This window comes from Xenopus laevis, chromosome 3L (assembly GCF_017654675.1).
Source record: "Xenopus laevis strain J_2021 chromosome 3L, Xenopus_laevis_v10.1, whole genome shotgun sequence".
Taxonomy (NCBI): Eukaryota; Metazoa; Chordata; class Amphibia; order Anura; family Pipidae; genus Xenopus; species Xenopus laevis.
Window position 1 is genome coordinate 137,772,549 of NC_054375.1, and position 21,488 is coordinate 137,794,036.

At 41.5% G+C, this 21,488-nt stretch overlaps 1 protein-coding gene across 1 annotated transcript; it reads right to left on the bottom strand.

Moving 5' to 3' along the window:
* Positions 1-1,437: 1,437 nt before the first annotated feature.
* Positions 1,438-20,766, bottom strand: dok2.L (docking protein 2 L homeolog). The gene is made up of 5 exons (XM_018253507.2): positions 19,680-20,766; positions 10,842-11,129; positions 5,087-5,180; positions 3,366-3,532; positions 1,438-2,364 (listed from the first exon to the last, which is right to left on the bottom strand). Exons 1-5 carry the CDS (start codon positions 19,740-19,742, stop codon positions 1,732-1,734), a joined length of 1,245 nt encoding a protein of 414 aa, XP_018108996.1. The 5' UTR covers positions 19,743-20,766; the 3' UTR covers positions 1,438-1,731.
* Positions 20,767-21,488: the final 722 nt, after the last annotated feature.

A 21,488-nucleotide genomic window follows, 5' to 3' on the forward strand; every position in this document is an offset into this window, starting at 1 on the left:
ATCAAGCATCAGGTTAATGGAGTGTCCCTTGTCAGCAGAAGCAGTACTGACACTGACAGTGCATATAAACTTGTCTGGTATAAATGTACCAGCTTTATCCACACTTAATACTGTGACATTTGTAGTAGTGACTTCATGAACATCTTTAGCAAAACTACGGCAGATCTTAGCAAAATTTCCTACTTTTGTGCATTTGCGGCACCGTTTAGCTTTTGCAGGACATGTAACATGATTTGCAGTGCGTTGTGTTGAACCACAGCGAAAGCAGTATTTTCTATTTGTATTTGCTGCACGGTTTTGCAGTGTAGCTGAATCCCTTTCCTTAGCACTGTATTTTGCCTGTGACTGTGCATTATTAGGCCACAGTGCTGAATTCACAGTCTGTACATTCCCAGCAGTTCCCTGACTGAGAGTTTTAGCCTCTGCCACTGCTGTTTCAATTTGGCTAGCAACTGTAATAGCCTTTGCAAGGGTTAAATCCTGCTCTAGGAGCAGTCTCTCTCTAATGAGAGGTGAGTTTGTTTTTTCCACTATTTGGTCTCTTAGCATTTCATCTGTTAGAGTCTCAAACTCACAGGTAACAACCAGCTCTCTCAAAGCTGCTATAAATTTTTCTGTAGATTCGCCATTAGGTTGTCCACGTTGGCGAAATTTATATTTTTCAGCAAACACATTTACTCTTGGCACAAAAAAGTTCTTAATAGCAGTAAGAGCAGTTTCATAAGTATCATCAGGTAATGGTAGGCTCACCAGGGTTTGGAAGAAAAGGTGCAGGCTGCTGCAGAGGTAGAAGAGCCATCCTTGTTGCCATTTGTTATGTTTTGGGTAGCCGAGGATGAGTAGAGTGTAACAGTGCTTTATTAGCAGAGTCATGCACGCATTACACAACAGTAAGCTTTCACTTTCATGTTTAAGCTACCAGGAAGTATGCACAGTATAAGTATGAGCACAGTGACATCTACAGGCTATTTGCATCAACACCACACACTGTACTAATGTGTGTCTATAATTGCCAGCTGGGGGCATCCCAAATGGGCAGAGGCTTACTAAACAGTGGGTGGGGTTTAAGGCAGATCAGGGTATGGTCGTGCTTATATTTGGGGAGCAGCCCAATATATCCTGAGTTTTTTGTGTATTTGAAACTTAAACTACCAACTTGGCCACTTTTGAGCAAGTCAGCAGTCTCTTAGTCTGTGTATTGGGCCAAAGCCTTAGCCTTCCTAAACAATATTTGGTCAGGGCTGGTTAAGTATCTGAAAGCCTGGACCAGGGTCGGTACATACCCAATACGATTGTTGGCCGAGGATCAAACAACTGACAACCAATTTGTCCCACCTCTTTGGTCACCAGATGAGCAGGTTTGCCCTTGGTCACACACATACATTTATATCATACCTGGAAATGCCCTTTATTACTAAGACAAGAATTTCAAATGAGTATAAAAAAGTGGACGTACACATTTATTGGCCAACAGTTAGATAGTAGTAGCACAAATCACAAATATTCACCAGAACCTAATTTTTAGATTCAGCTGAATTCTGGTGTTGGCTAACTGTCCCCCAACTGCAATAATTTCTTGATCAAAGATCTCCAAGGTTTAAGAAAGTTGGAAAGCCCATTTTTTTTGAAAAGTAGCAGTAAAACTTTGTCCTGTAAATCAATCACAGTGCCAGGGTGGTACCTACAAGAGCACTATTCAAATTTGGCGCAATTGAGATTCAAAGTTCCCCCTCAGTTCTCATTCCCACCCTTTAATGTAATATTATCATATTCCCTTTCTCCTTCTTTCCCCCATTCTTCTGCCTCTCCTTGCTGCTCCCCATCAGCACCAGAGCCTCTGGGCACTGCATAATCATCCCATCCCGGTAAATAAGGGTATTCATAACCAGCTTCATGAGCATCAGTTGCCTGAGTCTTCCAGGCCTCAGACCTTATCCCGTCTGGATCATCATAAACAGGATTCTGAGGAGTTCCAGGCTCATCGTATATGGGCTCTGCCTGACGAGCTTTTGGATGCTTTCTTTGGGGAGGAAACTGGGGTCCTAAAAGACCTCCAAAACCAGTAGCTAAGAGATTTTGAGCCACCTTATCAAAGGGTACTGCATATTCACTCTCCTGAATGGTAGGCTTGCCAATCACACTGCTCTGAGGACATGGCACTGGAACCGCAGGGCCTTTAGGTAAAAGTGAGGTGGTTCTTTTTCTGGTAGCTGATTGTTGTTCTTCAGTCACTTGCTCTTTTCCACTGCGTGCACTGATAGCACATTCTATTGCTTGGAAAATTTGACTGCCAAGAGAAGTCTCAAACTCAAAGCTTCCTTCACCAGAAGCGCAACGGCGGCCAGCTTCAAATGAGAACATGCTCTGTTTGGAATATAAAAAAATGTCAGAATGCTGTATTGTGGGGAAATAATCTGATCTTCTGGGCAAGCAGGAAGCAGTCTCGCAATGAGTTTCCATGCATATAGGAAGAAGCCTCACATTATTACTGGGTATGTAGGAAAGAGTTCATATTAGAGTTTATATAGTAAGGAAGCAGTCTAACATAAAGAAGGAGGAAAAGCATATGCACCATTAAACTGTGCATATGTGGAAACCAGACTTTCATTACAGTTCTGGGTAAGCAGTCTTAGAATAAAGGTCTATGTGTGGGAAGCAGTCTCACATTATTACTGGGTATGTGGATAACAGCTCATATTAGTGTTTCATGTATAGGGGAAACAGTGTGATATTAGGAAGGAGGAACAGTTGTCCCACAATAAAGATGGAAAACAGAGTTCTGGTTAAGTGGGAAGCAGTCTCATATTAAATGTCCAATCACATTATTACTAGATATGCGGGTAACAGTCCATAATAGAGTTTCAGTCTAACCTTAGAGGGCAAGGTTAATATAAAGCAGTTTCACGTTCCAGTTATAGGTTTTGGGCACAGGTTTAACAAATAGAATGCCATCAGACTGAGCACAAATGGATCACCGGGCTTGATATAGACAGAGCATCTGAGTGGTTCTGAGATTTATTACTTCAAGGACCCTCTCCCCCCAGTTTAACCTAATCAAGATCTAGCCCATGGCAATATTAGATGTATAATTGTTGAAGGACCAGGAACTACTATGTTTATTTACGAAAGACAATATGTTTCCCTGCCTCAGAAGCATTGCAATTGATATTCACAAGTGAAGCTGACATTATGCAAAACGCTGAGAGTCTAGGTTAAGGTTACCAGGTTTTCTGAATAATAGTGGTTACCCCTAGAAAATCTAGGGCTACCCTAATTGCACATCTTTTTAATATGTGTTCCTGATTTTTCATGTGATCTGTAACCTTCACCACAGTGTTGGAGTCAAATGGTGGAGCATTTCTCACCTTATCTCTGCCAAATCTCCTCAGATAAGGGTAAGGCCAGCTATACAGGGAGCCTCCTGTTTGGCGGTCCCTTAGAGAGAGGCAGCTGTTCTCAGCTGACAATGTGTAGATTCCATTGAGACCACAGCGAATTGATGCTTCTGTAGGTCTAATTCGCACCACAAACCCTGTATGAGAATAGGAGATAGTTGAAAGTCACTTACATGTTCCACTGCAATGTTATGATATGATAACCCAAGAAATTATGCCTTCTTGGCACTGAACATCAAGCCATGATACATTTAATTTCTACTACCAAACCTTTCAAATACTCAAGGGGTTTTTTTTTCTTGAGAAATATCTTATTCATGCTCTCATTCAGGGGAAGTATCAACTTTTAATATATTGTAGATCTATCTCTGCTCATTAAAATGATGGACCTTCCATTTCTGGGTAATAATTTGGTGGAGAGGCTATCATTGTACAAGACAAGCATTTAAGACATGTACCGACTTTACCTCAAGCCAAGCAGTTCTACTGTACCAGGAAGAGACCAGATCCCTCAGAAATAAGTCTACAGAGAATTAAGGCAGCTGTTTGGGGTCATGAATACTGCAAGAAGCAGCTGTTGGTTAGAAAGAGTGGGAAAGTTTAATAAAGCAAATTCACCTTTAGACAGGTTAATCACTATAGCAGATGCTGATAAAGGCAGTAGCTACTGGGAAGGGGCGGCATTTTGGGCTTTAGTTTGCCTGCCTCTGAAGTCAACAGCCCAACATACCATAGAAATGATATACGATAATGTAATATGGACATAACAGTATATATCAGTGTTACTCAACTTGGAGTACATTTTCCATGGAGAGTTGAAGGCTTCCTAGTAGGGCTATGAATTTAAGAACTCTTACTCAAAATGAATTGGTGTAAAGCTGGCCATAGACGCAAAGATCCAATCGTACGAATCATTGTACGATCGGACTTCCCCATCTCCCGACCTGCTACTAACCATTCCAATCAAATAAAGTAGCAAAGAACTAGGGATGCACCGAATCCAGGATTCGGTTCGGGATTCAGCCTTTTTCAGCAGGATTTGGATTCAGACGAATCCTTCTGTCCGGCTGAACCAAGTCCGAATCCTAATTTGCATCTGCAAATTAGGGGCGGGAGGGAGATCGAGTGACTTTTTGTCACAAAAGTAAAAAAAGTTTTCCCCTTCCCACACCTAATTTGCATATGCAAATTCGGATTTGGTTCGGTATTCGGCCGAATCTTTTGCGAAGGATTCGGGGGTTCGGCCAAATCCAAAATAGTGGATTCGGTGCATCCCTACAAAGAACAGATCAGCCGATGTTCTGCCCCTGACAGCAATCATAGGAAAGTTATGTCCGACAAAATCTAGTGACAGTCTCCCTCTGAAAATTGTACGATCGGCAATACATGCAGAGATATTACCCGCAGCCGACAGAAATCTTTTAACCTGTCCGATCGACGAAACGACCGATCTCCGCCGTACGAAAAATGTTGGGACTCTCTACACACGGTCCCAAAATCCTACGAATCCTCGATTCGTATGATCAGATCTTTGCGTCTATGGCGTCTAAGGGTGGAAATTGTCTTGAAGTAAGAGGTGAAGATTGCAGACACAAATCCACATGTGTGATAAGTCCTGAATACTTTAGCCATTTTTGATCCCCGAGCCTCTCATTTTCAACCCCATCTTCTTCCCCAGCAAAGGGTCTTACCAGTCTCTCGGGTAGTGCTGTAGAGCTCATTTTCCTGCAGATGGAGACCTGACTGGGCAGGCTGACTGGTCTTCCTCTCCAGAGGCAAAGGATCCTGGGAAGAAAGATGGCTTCTATTAATACAAGTGATTATATATAGATAGGCAGCAATGTTGCTTCTGGTTTTAAGTTCTTGTAGGCATCAGAACATAAATAACGGCATTGCCAAGCCAAGAATCCCCAGCACTAGTAGTGTCATTTTGTTACCAATTAAGTCATCTGAAGGAATCATAGGTGGCTATGTGCACCATAGACCTAATACGTAAAGGAAATATCTGCCTTGGGGGTATGGCCTAAAAACTCCAGTTCTTTACTTAGTAAAGCTGGGAGGTATGCTGATAACACAGTGGAGCCTTAACTTCAGCTCATGGAAAGTTAGCTGGGCTCTACAAAGTTTTCTTTCAAGGCAGTTTTTCTTTGCTTTCTTTGCTTTCCACTTATCCAAACATCCCCTGCCCTGCCTCCTTGCCAAGCCCAACTTGTTATAAATGGTTGTATTTACTAAACCTCAGACAAACACAGTGGTCAGTTTTCCACTGTGCAGAAAAAGTATATGGGGGGGGATGTTTATATGTGTGGGGATGCTTCTAAATTCAATATCTGGCTTTTTAAACTCCACTTCATCCCAAAGGTGGAATATTATTGTTGAGGGCTTTCAGTAATAACAATGTCCAACACCATATTCCAACTTTGGGCCAGATTCAATTCAATGAGAAAAAGTTATCTCATGGTTTATCATGTGAAAACTCATAGTCGCTATTCAATTCGAGGAGAATATTTTTTTCTCCTAATTCAGTTACTTAAATAGAGTTTTCACATGGTAAACAGTGAAATACATTTTTTAATTGAATTGCATCTCAAATTGAATCTTGTCCATGAGTTTTAACGTGATAAACCTTGAGAAAACTTTTTCTCAGTGAATTGAATCTGGCCCCTTGTATCAAGATGGGTCCAGCTTATTCATATTGTGCAAAGGCCCAGCAGAACTGGCTTACTCCTTATAAATAAGACTTTTTAATTACTAGTTTGTGTCCTGCCTAATGTACTGTGTTGTTGAAATAAAGGGCCAGATTACATTTAGTGAGAAAAAGGTTTATCACATGAAAAATCATGGACAAGATTCAGTTTAAGATGCAATAAAATTTAGAAAAACTTCAATGGAGTGTATAAGTTTTTCTCGTTCAGTTGTATCTGGCTTTGGGCCAGATTCAATCCAGTGAAAAAAAGTTATCTCATGGTTTTTCACATGTAAACTCTATTGAAGTCTATGGGAAAAAAACTGAAACTGAATTAGGTGAAAAGTTTTTTATCCTTGAATTGAATCTCGCCCATTAGTTTTCACGTGATAAACCATAAGATAACTTTTTCTTACTGCATTGAATCTGGCTCTTAGTAATAGTGATGGGCGAATTTGCAGCGAATTCCCGAGTTTCGCCGCTGGCGAATAAATTCGCAAAACCGCCGCAAAAATTCGCATTTTCGCGACATTTTCGCCATTTCACGGGAAATTCGTGAATTTTTCGGAGAAGCGAAATGCCCCAAATTCGCCCATCACTGCTTAGTACCATAAAAATACCAATAGGTGAAGATCTGCCTGTTCTGAAGTTAGTAAATGCAGCCCAGGATGCAGTTTCCCAACTAGCTGTAGGTATGTAATCAAAAAAAGCAACAGAGAACTGTTGGCTCTCCCTCTCAGGGCCGGTCCTATCAAATGTGGGGCCTAATTGGAACTATTTTGGCAGGCCCTCAGAGGCAGCGACTACTGACACACCAAGTATATAGGAAAATAGGGGCATACAGGACCAAGATATAAATGAAATAGGGGAACATAGGGGAAGAGAGAGAGAGGGAGGAAACAGGGGCACACGGTGTATGAAAGATTAAGGGCCCAAAGGAACAGGAAACAGGGAGCGAATAGGGGCAAAGACAGGAGAGAGAAGGAGTAAATAGGGGCTCACAGGGCAAGAGTAAGAGAGAGAGAGGAAATAGGGGCACATATGGTAAGAGAGAAACAGGGAGAAAATAGGGCACATAGAGAGGGGAAATAAGGGCACACAGGGTAAGAGAGAGAAAGGGAGAGAAAATAAAGGTTAAGAGAGAAAGAGAGGAAGAAATAGGAGAACACAGGGTGTGAGAGAGAGAGAGAAAGGAAGAAATAGGGGCACACAGGGTAACAAAGAGAGAAAAAGGAAGAAATAGGGGCACACAGATGGAGGAAATAGGGCACAAGAGAGAGGGAGGAAATAGGGGCATGAGAGAGAGAGAGGAAGGAAATAGGAGAGTGGACTGGGCCAATCGAGGTTGGGGCAGATTCAGTGACAGACTGGGATGGCAAGGGCCCAACAGAAAACCTTAGACCGCTTTCCAAATTATTATTCCTCCTCCCTTCTTTATTCTCCTAGTCTTTTATGTCTACTTACTATACTCTATTCTTCAATTATTAAGCCTCTTTGTCCCATAAAGAAATAAGGAATGACTATGAAATAGGTTAAATATTTAGAAGCAAGAGGCCCACTAACACCTGGGCCCACCGGGAATTTTCCTGGTTCCAGTTGGGCCAGTCTGACACTGGGCAGGTTGGACTGATTCAGGTTGGAAGTGGGCTCAGTCAGGTTGGAGCCGGGCTGGGCCTATCAGAATTGGGGGTGGGCTGGACCTGTGGAATTGGGGGTGGGCTGGACCTACAAAGTTGGGGGCAGGCTGGGCATTGTTATGTTCCGGGGGAATTCTTGTCCGTGCTCCCCCCTGATGCGGCACCCCAGAGAAGCGGTTCCCTCGGTTACGGGTTACCAACTGTCTGGTTTCACCTGGACAGTCCAGTTTTAACAGATGTATATTTTTCAGATTATTGCAAAACTCAACAAACTTTCTTCTGCCCAAACTCAAAATAAACTCTTATTGGTTCTTAGGCCATTTGGATTCCTTAAAATGGTTGTCCATCTATGAAGAAACTTTTCATATGATGTAGAAAGTGATATTCAAAGACAATGTCCAAGTGGTTTTCATTTTTTTATTATTTGTGGTTTTTGAGTTATTTAGCTTTTTATTCAGCAACTATCCAGCTTGCAATTTCAGCAATCTGGCTGCTGGGTCCAAATTACCCTAGCAACCATGCATTGATTTGAATTATAGATTTGAATATGAATAGGATAGGGCCTGAATAGAAAGTAAAAAATTTAGCAATAAATGTGTAGCCTTAAAAAGCATTCATTTTTAGATGGGGTCAGTGACCCCCATCTGACAGCTGGAAAAAGTCAAAAGAAGAAGGCAAATAATTAAAAAACTATAAAAAAAATAAAAAGAAGTTCAATTGAAAAGTTGCTTAGAAATAGCCATTTAAATGTTAACTTAAAATCACTCGTTTATGGTTAATGTCACACCCTTTTAAAAATCTCTGGAATATTATCCTGAATATCCAGGGAATGATACTGGTGTGGCTCACTGAGAAGCATTTTAGGAAGTCTGGTGGCTGGATACATCCATACGAAAGTTAGTAGTAACTATCTTCTAGCAGTCCATTGTTGCTGGAGCACAGAAGTCTTGGCCATTGTAGGTACGAAAACAGATACTGTTATGTCCTAGGATTTACATACGAGGGACTTCCTAAAAGTGCAAGATGATCTTTAAAGAAGCCAGGGGAACTTACCATCTTCATTAGCCAAAATCAACCATCAAACTATAGAGGCCCTCAAAATAATTTAAGGGGCTTCAACCTTCCTTTGGACCCTGGTAACCCCAACCCTGAAAGTGGGTCAGTTACAACCATCCCACCCTGCTGAAATTATACCATATATATATTGAGATTGTTTTCTATTCCTCTCTTTTATACATTTCTCACCCGCAAATTGTTTTCTAACACTTCTTTCTACAGCGGAAAAATGTAGCCTGCTTAGCTGTCAAACAGCACTGGTCTTCACAGGAATTGGGTGGCTGAAGTGACACAGAGCAGGATGTTAAAAGGAAACCCATTCAGCACTCGCAGCCTAAAATTGTTCTTTTCTTTTTAAAACCAAAATGTTTTTAATAAGAATTTTAAAGCTCTCTAACATGAAAAAAGTCTCCAGAAAAATCAATATCCAGAGCATAGTGAGCTGCCTGGCCTGCAGCAATCCTCAATCTCTGGAAGAGAGGTGACCAATGGCTCTCAAAAGCTCATTTTAAAATGTTTGGGGGCTTTGTTTCCCCCTTTAGATTATGCAGAACACTTTCCCATGCTCTTGTGTAATTAACTTTAACTTTTGAAGCTTTTTTCATACCAGCCAAGTTGTAAAAAACGATGTTTATTATCTTTTTTTTGGTGCAAATAAAGACATTAAAAAACTGTGTAAACTACAAATAGAAAACCCTGGCACATAGTTTATAAAGGTCTATATCTTCACAAGGTGAATGGGAGGATCAGCACTCCTCATAGCCAGCAATTGGCTGGTAGGGCTGGGGGATGCAGTTCAGTATCAGCAAGAGAACTGTAAGTCATAGATTCCTGAGCTACTGTGACTGATCCTATGCACAGCAACAGTTCTGACTACTGGGCCAGTTCCAAGGTGATGAGAAAACATTTTATGGGTGAGATTCAGTTTGAAGAGAGAAAGCTTTCTCCTAATTCAGGTCCCAGTTTTTCCCATGGATGAGTTTTTCTTGTTGAATTTTATCTGGCTTCAGTGAGAAAAAGTTATCTCATGGTAGCGTCCTACACCAGGTCGGGTACTGGCGGGTACAACAGAATAAATTCAAAGCGGTCGGGTTTGGGTAAAAAATCCCTGATTCCCTGACCATACAGGTAGTTCGCAGTGAACCTGCCTGGGTACCCAGGAAATGTGCGGAACTAGTCTCTCCCACCCTCCGTAGTGCTGTAGGCAAATGTTTTGGTACCTTTCAAGATGAATGAGTGCCAGAGTGATGCCACTTCCACTCCACAGTGACATCACTTCCGATTTCGTGGGTAAGGTAAGTTTAATTTATAGAGTCCAGGTTGGGTAGGGGCTCTGAGTAGGGGGATGTGTTGGGTGGGTGAGGGATAGGTTATGGGTCAGCGGGTCTGGGTCAGGTATGGGTCGTTCCAATTGGACCTCTGCAGGACTCATGAAAGAGATTCAATTAGAGGAGAAATAACAAATAAAAAAACAAACAAATACAAAAAGTATTGTAGAAATTATACCTATATTGGCTAACAATTAAAAAAATACATTGCAAGCTTTTTGTTTTTTTATTTGTCATTTTTGCTACTGGCTAACACGATACCACAGTTTTTGTTTTGTGCTTAATTCGAGGAGAAAACACTTTTTTCCAATTTTAGTTCCGGTTTTCTCCCAAACGGCCAGATTCAACTCAGTGAGGAAAATTTATCTCATAGTTTATTACTACCAGAAAACTCATGGATGAGATTCAATTTCAGGTAGGGATGCCACCCAGCTGGTATTTAACCGGCCCGGCCGGAAAAAAGGGTCTCAAGGCCAGTGCCGATATTAAAATAATACTGTCAATTACATTGAAAAAAAACTTTTCTCCAAATTCATTCCAATTTTTTCTCCATAGACTTCAACAGAGTTTTCAAGTGATAAACAGTGAGATGAGTTTTACTGAATTAAATGGCATCTCAAATTTAATCTCGTCCATGACTTTTCCCTTGATAAACCCTTTTCTTACTAAATTGAATTTGGTCCTTAGTGTGTAAAAGCCTATTGGCTAGGGGAACTTGCTTGCTGTGCTCCATACCCACCTGAGGGAATGCCAGACTGCAGAGAGCTTTCACCCAGCCCGGCTGTTCAGACGTCTCGCTGGCAAGCAGGTACACTCTTTGGGCAGTCTCAATGCAGAAGGAACGAGTGTCTTTTGGGCTGCCTTCCCCATTGCGCTCTGATACACTGACGCATTCACTAAGCTGCAGAAGCTTCCAGCACTCTGGCTTGCGCCCACTGTCTGGGGGTTGGGAGCCCTCAAACATTTCCAAGCGTGCTAGGCCCGAGCAGGTAGCCTCATAAAGCACTGCCCACACCTTCTTCCACTTCTGTAGGGACACACAAAGATGACACTGTCAGAACAGAGTGTGTGACATACAACAATTTTAAATTGTTAGTCCCCATTACAATAAAGATTTAGCATGATGTACAGCCTACTGCAGGTTACAGGAAATCTTACCTCCTACCCCTTGGAATCAGGAGTGTTATTCTAAAACAGAGATCATTCATTTGGTATAAACAGGGCCTGTCCCCTTCCCTAATTGCCACTTTCACATAAGATTTTATTTTACGGGGGGGGGGGGGGGTAGTTCAGAATGTTAATATGATTAACTGCATTCTTTTACGGCCACCAAACCAAGAAGGTGGGATTAGTGTGAAATAAAAGTGCATTCAACTGTCCTGTGTACTGCAGCACGTAACATTTGGAAAGTTGACCAGATGAAGGGATTGCTTGATTTGGCCACCCAAGTTATTCTGTTCCAAATGTCCAGGCCAATAATTAGTTCTCATGGTGAATCCATGGAAAGAGTTCCACCATGTACTTCATTCATAGCCTAATGTATTGTCCAGCCTGGCACTCATACTTCTTTAAGGTTGCTACAGTAAATTACTTTCAGATGTTATGGAGGAACCATGGAAATAGTTCCATCATGTGCTTCATTCATGGCCTAATGTATTTTCCAGCCTGGCACTCATACTTCTTTAAAGTTGCTACAGTAAATTGCTTTCAGTTCTTATGGAGGAACCATGGAAATAGTTCCACCATGTGAGGGTATGGAGGGGTGTGTGTATGGATGCTGGCTTTCTGCACTTTGTCTTTTTTCAACCCGATTTTACTATGTAACTATGTACTTCATACATAGCCTAATGTATTGTCCAGCCTGGCACTCGTACTTCTTTACAGTTGCTACTGAAAATTGCTTTCAGATCTCATGTCAGATCCATGGAAAGAGTTCCACCAAGTACTTCAGTCATAACCTAATGTATTGTCCAGCCTGGCACTCATACTTCTTTACGGTTGCTACAGTAAATTGCTTTCAGATCTCATGTCAGATCCATGTAAATAGTTCCACCATGTACTTTATTCATAACCTAATACTGTATATTGTCCAGTCTGGCACTCATACTTCTTTACGGTTGCTACTGTAAATTACTTTACCAACCAAACAGTAGTGCAAAAGTCAGAGAAGAAGCGAAAGTCAGTGTAGCAATTTGAAATTGAGGAAGCAAATACTTAGGGCTGAGGCACATGGAGTGTTGTCTCCCTGTAGTTTTATTGACAATCACAACTTCAGCCTGCATGTAGCTACATGGAGTTGGGTTGAAAACACGAAAGCAGGCATTTTCAGGAGCGGATCTGCTTCTTTCAGCCTGCAAAAAAATGCTCCCTGTTCCCTTAGCATTAAATCCTGGATGCCCAGTTCATATTTTTCTTTGTCTTTTTTTTTAGATATTACCTATTTTACACTGCAGATACCAGGATCCTGGCTTAACATATCTTTCTCTTAAAGTCAGAGTCAGCAGCCAAGCAAACCTATAGTTACTTAACTGACTATATAGGATGCGCAAAGACAGTTAGATTCGAGATTTATCAAGGGTCGAAGTGAATTAGAGGGAATTTTCGAAGTAAAAAAATTCGAAATTCAGAGTAATTTTTTGGATACTTCGACCGTCGAATAGGATACGACTTCGAATTTACTTCGACTTCGATTCGAAGTAAAAATCGTTCGAATATTCGACCATTCGATAATCGAAGTACTGCCTCTTTAAAAAAACTTCGACTTCAATACTTCGCCAAATTAAACCTGCCGAATTGCTATGTTAGCCTATGGGGACCTTCTAGAAACTTTTTTAAAGTCTTTACACATCGAATAAAAATCGTTCGATCGTACGCTAAAATCGGTCGAATCTTGGGGTCGCTTTAATAAATTAACAAAACGGGCATTTGCTGAGGATCCACCAAAATCAGTGGCCTAGCTTTGCTATTACTACTGATTCTCCCGGGGGTGGCAGAGCACATATTTTAATCAAGATACTTTATAACTGTGTTGCCCAACTTTTGTGGTACAGAGGGTCAGAATTTATCTGGCCTACGTGGCGGGGCTGATAATGGGAGCCAGTGTTGACCACTCCTTGTTTTTAAACCACACCCATGTAACCATAAATACTTTTAAGACCATATCCACATTAATGGTGGTAGCACACCAAAAAAACAAATGGTTGGTGCTCACTGCAGGGATATAACTTATCACTTATATGTGAAACATTTAAATCATATTAAAACATACCCTTAAATCCATACGCTGCATCCTCCCCTGTGGAACACCCCTGAACACATGGTTTAACACCCACAATAACATTTTCCAAATGCTAACAAACACTACCAGACTCATTTCCCACAGGCAGTGTATGACACACACATGGAGCAAAGGGAAGGCAGAGTATGGCACATACAGGGAGCATAGGGAAGGCAGAGTATGGCACACACAGAGAGCATAGGGCAGGCAGAGTATGGCACACACAGTGAGCATAGGGAAGGCAGAGTATGGCACACACAGGGAACATAGGGAAGGCAGAGTATGGCACACAGGGAGCATAGGGAACGCAGAGTATGGCACACTAATGGAGCGTAGGGAAGGCAGAGTATGGCACACACAGGGAGCATAGGGCAGACAGAGTGTGGCACACTCAGGGAGCATAGGGCAGGCAGAATATGGCACACACAGGGAGCATAGGGCAAGCAGAGTATGGCACACACAGGGAGCATAGGGAAGGCAGAATATGGCACACATGGGGAGCATAGGGAAGGCAGAGTATGGTACACACAGGGAGCATAGGGCAGACAGAGTATGGCACACACAGGGAGCATAGGGCTGGCAGAATATGGTGCACACAGGGAGCATAGGGACGGCAGAGTATGGTACACACAGGGAGCATAGGGCAGGCAGAATATGGCACACACAGGGAGCATAGGGAAGGCAGAGTATGATACACACAGGGAGCATAGGGCAGACAGAGTATGGCACACACAGGGAGCATAGGACAGGCAGAATATGGCACACACAGGGAGCATAGGGAAGGCAGAGTATGATACACACAGGGAGCATAAGGAAGGCAGAGTATGGCACACGCAGGGAGCATAGGGAAGGCAGATTATGATACACACAGGGAGCATAAGGAAGGCAGAGTATGGCACACGCAGGGAGCATGGGGAAGGCAGAGTATGGTACACACAGGGATCATAGGGCAGACAGAGTATGGCAAACACACAGGGAGCATAGGGAAGGCAGAATATAGCAGCAGATGTGGGAAACTCAGGACCACTCTAAGATGAACAGTACATATTGTACTACATACAGTGACACAATGCTGGTGCTCCTCCAGCCGTTTGTATGCAGTAGGTATGAACAGGTGAACAATGTGGGCACGATCAGTCTGGCTCAGGTGTGAACTTAACATTTGTTAACAGTACAGGGCATTAGGGGTGTGAACAATGCAGGATTTTACAGTATGAATTTGAGGTATAAACAATGCAGGGGCCAGTTAATCTCAGTACTGATACATTTTAAAGTTTACACAAGGTAAGCGGTCACAGCAAGCAGACTTTCATGTTGCGTGCCACACTAGGTGGGGGGGGTGTCACAGGCCGGATGTGCCAGTTGGACAGCCCTGCTTAATAAGAAAAGATGCTCAGTTATTTCCTGCAGAGATACAAAGCTTTCATAGTGCTAGACCTTACCAGCTTTATTTTATTTGAGCACCCAGCACCTGCAATTAACTGAATTCATTCATATTTCTAGAAAATGCATTCACAAGTCATATGATGGATAGAATAATATTAATTATTAAACCTTTATGCGCCCACTTTATGGTGTAGTTGTTTTGCCAAATTTGCTAAGTTTAAAAAAAATCCAAAGCCCTACTACATTGATATATTTCTTATAGGCTAAGGCAGGGGTCTTTTTTACCCGTGAGCCAAATTCAAAAATAAAAAGAGTTGGGGAGCAACACAGGCATGCAAAAACTTCCTGGGGTGCCAATTCAAGGGCTGTGATTGGCTATTTGGTAGCCCCCATGTGGACTGTCAGCCTACAGGGGGCTCTGTTTGGCAGTACAATATGGTTTTTATGCAACCAAAACTTTCCTCCAAGCCTGGAATTGGTTGATCGGACAGGTTAGAAAATTTCTGTCGGCTGCCGATAATATCTCTGCGTGTATTGCCGATCGTACGATTTTCAGTGGGAGACTGTCACTAGCTTTGGTTGGACATAGATATAGTATGATTTCTGTCAGGGGCAGAACATTGCTGATCTGTTCTTTTTTTGATCTGACTGGTAAGACTTTGATCTGAATGGTTAGTGGCGGGTCGGGAGATGGGAAAGTCCGATCGTACGATGATTCGTATGATCGGATCTTTGCATCTATGGCCAGCTTTACTCCCCAACAGTAGTTGATGGAATCCCTCATACTGACACAATAGATACATTTCTTAACTCAGTTACTATCCCCTGCTTAAATTCAACTCAGCAATTAGCTCTAGATGCAGACATTACTGCTGATGAAGTTTCCCAAGTGATTAAATCATCTCCGACAGGCAAAAGCCCAGGTCCGGATGGTTACACTATAGGTTATTACAAAACATGCTCGGATTTCCTTATCCCTCATTTGACCAAAGCATTCAATGCTCTACAAACTGACGCTCATCTTTCTTATACCTCTTTGGAGGCACATATTTCACTACTATTGAAATATAACAAAAACTCAGAAGATCCTGGCAGCTACAGACCCATTTCCCTGATAAATGTTGATGTAAAGCTCTTAGCAAAAATAGTCGCTCTCAGAATACAAAAAGTACTAAACCCCTTGATTGGTCTTGACCAAACTGGCTTTATCCCTGGTAGAGAATCCAGAGACAACACTAATAAATTTATCAATATACTTCATTACGCAAAGCATACCAATACCCCCCTCATGCTCCTGTCCACAGATGCCGAAAAGGCTTTTGATAGAGTCAACTGGACATACATGTTTAGGTGCCTTACAAAATTTGGCTTGGGTGAACGCATTAGTAAATGGATTCAGTCTTTATATGATGGACCTGTAGCTAGAGTCAGGGTAAACTGGGTGCTTTCCGATTACATAAACATTAAAAATGGCACCAGGCAGGGATGCCCTCTCTCGCCCACTTTATTTGACCTCGCCTTGGAACCTCTTCTTATACATATCAGGTCTCATCTAGACATTTCTGGCATTGAGATCAGGGATAGACAACATAAAATAGCAGCCTATGCAGACGACCTACTTCTCTTCATAACGAATCCTCTAATCTCAGTCCCCAATTTAAATAATTTATTTGAAATATTTGGAAAGTTAAGCAATTTCAAGATAAACTACTCCAAGTCCTTAGCGCTAAATATATCTATCCACCCTCAAACGATTCAGGGGCTCTCTCAGAATTTCCCGTACAGTTGGGCACATAAACAGCTTATTTATTTAGGCAATACGATTACAAAAGACTATGACGAATGGGTGGAAATCAATTGTAAGAAATTACACAACACTTTAGTTAAAGATCTTCGAACTTGGTCTTAGCAACCTCTGTCCTGGGTGGGCCGAATTAATGTCATCAAAATGAATGTTATGCCTCGTTTGCTCTATCTGTGTCAATGTGTCCCACTCTACTACCCTAGTAATTGGAGGACCTTTCAGTCCTCCATTATCAAATTTATATGGAATGACAAATCCCCAAGGATCAAATCAGCTATCCTACACAGGAAAAAAATTTAAGGTGGCCTGGCTCTCCCAGACTGCACACGTTATCTTAAAGCGGCTATACTCAATAGGATACTTGATTGGTCTTACCATGTGGACAACGAGGGTTGGGTTGAAATTGAACAACAATCTACGGGCACACACCTTATACATCTGCCTTGGATAGATAAGATACACCTGAGGATATTCAATAACTCGCACCCACTACTCAAAAATACTTTGAAGACATGGGACCAAGTAAAATGTAACCCCCAAAATTACATCTTTCCCTTCGCCTCTAATGCCAATTACAAACAACCTGGCATTTCCAGCCGCACTTATCCCTAACGCCTTTCGCGCGTGGTTGGTAGATGGCCACCTTCAATTTGTACATGTGTTGGAGAAAGGACAACTTTCTAGCCTAGACCTTCTTAAGCAAGCCAGACCTAATGAAATCCTCCAAGATTATAAATACTGTCAAATTAAACATTTCTATGCCTACTTGGGGGGCAATAAAATGATGGGCAGACAACTAACTCCGTTTGAAAATCTATGTATTAAGACGATCCCTCCAAAACATACAATATTGCTTATTTATGACATGTTAGGGTTTGTGATGGAAAAGAAGTAACTGACATTCATAAAGGCTTGGGAAAGAGATTTTGGCTTGGAAATCTCTGAAGATTTACATAGGAGGGGTATAGCTAACCTAATGTTCAGCTCTAGATGTTGTAAAATCCAAGAGTTAAACCATAAAATCTTGTGCAGGTGGTACTATACACCGATTTAGTTGAACCACATTTACCCCACTGTCATTAACAAATGTTGGAGATGTAAAGCTAATGTAGGTTCTCTTCTACATATCTTCTGGGAATGCCCCGGCCTAGCCGAATATTGGGCTACGATTCTACGGCTTTGCTCTGTTATCTTAGGGAGGAAATTACCCAATTCCCCCGCTCGAATACTATTATTTTGGGAAATGGAGAACGAAGAGGGATCCCCAGATATTTCATTAGAGCGACACCTACTTAATGCCGCCAAGGTACTCATCCCTAGACTTTGGAAATCTACCATCCCTCCATCTGTTAAGGAATGGGTTATGAAAGTCAATGAAATTGCAAAGTTCGAGGAGCTATCCACCTTCTCTAGCAAGCAACACTCAAAATATAGATACATATGGTTGAGATGGTTACTATTTAGAGATAGAGACCATTATATAAAGCTTTTGACGCCCAGAGAAGGATGTTTTCGGCACATCTCTAGGTAGATACCCTAAGAATTAGGGAACTCTGATACCCCTAAGATACAAAGGAAAACATTTTTTGGGATGTGGTGAACTGTTATGTATTTCCAGTTGCTTGCTACTGGCGACATACCCTGCTGGAGAACACTGTTTATTAACATGATGTAATGTATTAACATATAAATGTACTGTGAGATTTGGATACTTTGTACTTTGGCTTTGACCTCCCCCCCTTCCTCCCCCTTTTTCTCATTTTTGTACCCCCCTTTATTTTCCTTACCTCAGAAACCAATAAAAATATATTTTAAAAAAATGTTTTATTTGTTTTAGTGAATATTGGGCAGTATTTACAAGTGTTGACCACATCACTATAGTGTCATCAATACTTCCCTGGAGTCTGTTAAAGGTGCCATTGACTAGACAGTGATGATTTCTGCACGTTGCACCTTCCCAGTTTCAGTACATAACCCAGTTGAGGATTTAAAGCCTCCTTGCCTAAGCAGGAGAATTTTCCAGAATAGTACTTCCACTTTAACAAGAAATGCCTGGTAATTGCCAGCCGTGGTTACAAGAGGGAAGTTTTCTCTGTTTCCTACACACTAAACAAAAAATTAAAATCTAGTTCCGTATAACGCTGTCAGTTTGATTGTCTACAAACTTCCCTATATTTTATTTAGACTAGCCTATTCGCTGTATTTTATAACCACAGTGGTTATTCTGTGTACCAGACAGAGGCAACACAAGTTGCACAACTGCCCTAAGGGTGCGTTAAGAGCTGTCTTTAGGGGGAATCCCTGAGTTTCATTAAAGGCAGCTGTTAGAATGATACAATAGTCGCTAATACTCCAGAGATACTGCTGAGAAATGTATCAACTAATGTAGCAAAATGTAACAGATCAGAATTTGCAGCTGGATCATTGGGCTGTCCGACTAAAACAATAGCGTCAAGGTCATTCAAACTTTAAATTTCAATTTTGGAAAAACAGTAAAAAAATAAAAAATGGAAAGCAATTGAAAAAAGCCATTATTTCTGGTGAAGAATCATAATAATAATATAACTAGCATTCATGTTATTTCTACCTATGTACATAGCCTTGCATTTTATCAGCGCTGAATCTCATTATTCGGTTTTCTCAAATTATAATCAAAATGTAATCAAATATTTTGCAAAGGGGGTAAGATTCTGTATTAAACATATGGTTTTGCACAATTTAGTCCAACTTATATAACTTTAACTATGTCCTCACTCACTGGTGCTTCCCAAAACGTTCTGAAAAACTTGCAAAAAAAGTATGAGATTCTTCATATGGTATCCAATTTCAAGTGACACTCAGTTCTCTCTAAACCATTGGCCATTATGCACTAGAGGTCTCAAAGTCTCAAACAAAATTCACAATTCTGGAGTTTTATTGTCAAAGATTTCAGTGAAAAAGTCAGGAATTATTCACTAATTGCTGTCCTCAGCTGACATAGTAGTGTTTGGGCCCAATGAATAGAGCCATGGAATAAGATCATTGACTATAGTTAAATCATGCCTATTTAAGAAGCAGGGCCCAGTCTGAATGTATGTCTACAGTTCAAAAGCATGTCATACAAAACTCACCTTCCCAAATCGCTGCTGGTGTTGCAGGTGCAGAGCCCCTTGCTTTACGATTCCTCCATCCATCGCAGAACCTTAGCCACCTGCAGTTAGTCTGAAACACTCTCACCAATCGTTGGGTGCTTTCATCTAAAGCCAGTTTGCTGTTTGATGTCCAACTCTCCTAGCACATTCTCACCTACATTAATCAGCATTTACTTATCCCACCAAACTGTCCTAGCACATTCTCAGCTCTTCAGAACCTCACTAATCTTACCAAACCCTTCTAGTACCTTATCAGTTCTCCAGCCAAACTGTGGCCTAACTCTTCCAGTACAATGTCAACTTTCTAACTAAAATCTCAGCTATCTTTCCAAACTAGGCTTAACCCACTCTCAACTACCCCTACCCCTCAGTCTACATCTCTGCTATCTTTCCAACTTTCCAAACTTAGCCTACCACTCACTTATACCAGACTTACAGCAATCTAGCCCTTTATCCTGAACACTCAATTAATGTCTGTTCTTGCCTATTTTATGTATCCTATTCATAATAACCTTTGTCCCCTACTCCATCTGTGCTCTAATGGACAATACTCCTTCTCCTATTCAAGTTCCCATCTACCTATCACGTTACTCCTTAAAAAAAATTCTGCCTCCCCCTTTCACAGTTCTCCTCCCACCCACTCTCCCTCATCTTCCAACATCACTGGTTTCTACCTTCATATTTCAATCTCTAAACACTGCTCTCTATACTTCTCATTTTTAATGCAGTCTTTGCTTCCTCACTTCTTGCAGTCCCCGCACCTCCAAATTTCTCGTTGGTGCATCTGCACTGCCTTACTCATACACTAGTGGCACCTTGTTGCCCAGTTGGTACAGTCTTTCTCTTGCTCTCTTGTGCAGTTGTTCTTATCCTGGGCAGCTCTTTCTTGCAGACTCTATGTTGCACTCTCTTCCTCTCTCGCAGTGTCTCAGTTCCTCCCTCACTTTAGCTTCCGCTGTGAAACAAACACTGTCACAGTGAATATATGTGTTTGAGACTTCAGTGCATGAGCACGAATGTCTGCAGAAAGAACAGTGCATGGATGATGTGCAAATGCAGATTATTTACTTATCTTGTAATAAAAACAAAGATTTAAATTAAAACACATGACCAGCAGGGGCAAAGGTCACCAACATACGTGGGCACCAATAACTTTAGGGGTTTCCATGGGCACATAAAACAAGGGAAGTAAAGTACTAAAAATCACACATTTCCCATCATATCTACTAACTAACAGCAACCAATCAGATCTCAAAAAGGTTGCTATGAGTTACTAGAACAGGTGCACTTTATACATAATTCCTTTACATCACCTTGTGGGGTACTTCCAGCCAGAGCCATATATACAATGTGTATAGAAGACATAACAGACACCTGAAGAAGGCTGGAGGAAGACAATTGTTGATGCCTTACTTGACCATTCCCCTTTCTTCACCCAGTTAGGGTAAAGGATAGACAAGAAATAAAAAAAAAGAGGATGGTTGAAAAATCTGGCTTTAGTTATTCTGTCACATTTTACCTGTTTTCTACATTCACAGACCAATCTACCTGTTACTGCTCAAATGCCAGATGTAGTTTAGTCATCCTTGCAGATCCAAGAAGAAGTGTGCAGGGGATGTCGTTACTCTCAATTCCACATCTAATGCTTGAAGGACGATCTGTCGAAACTGCCACACAATAAGAATCCCACGCTATATAGTGTGATGTAGAGAGTGCTATTCTGTCTTAATTTTTTATTATTTGTGGTTGCTAGGGTCCAATTTAACATAGCAACCAGACAGTGGTTTG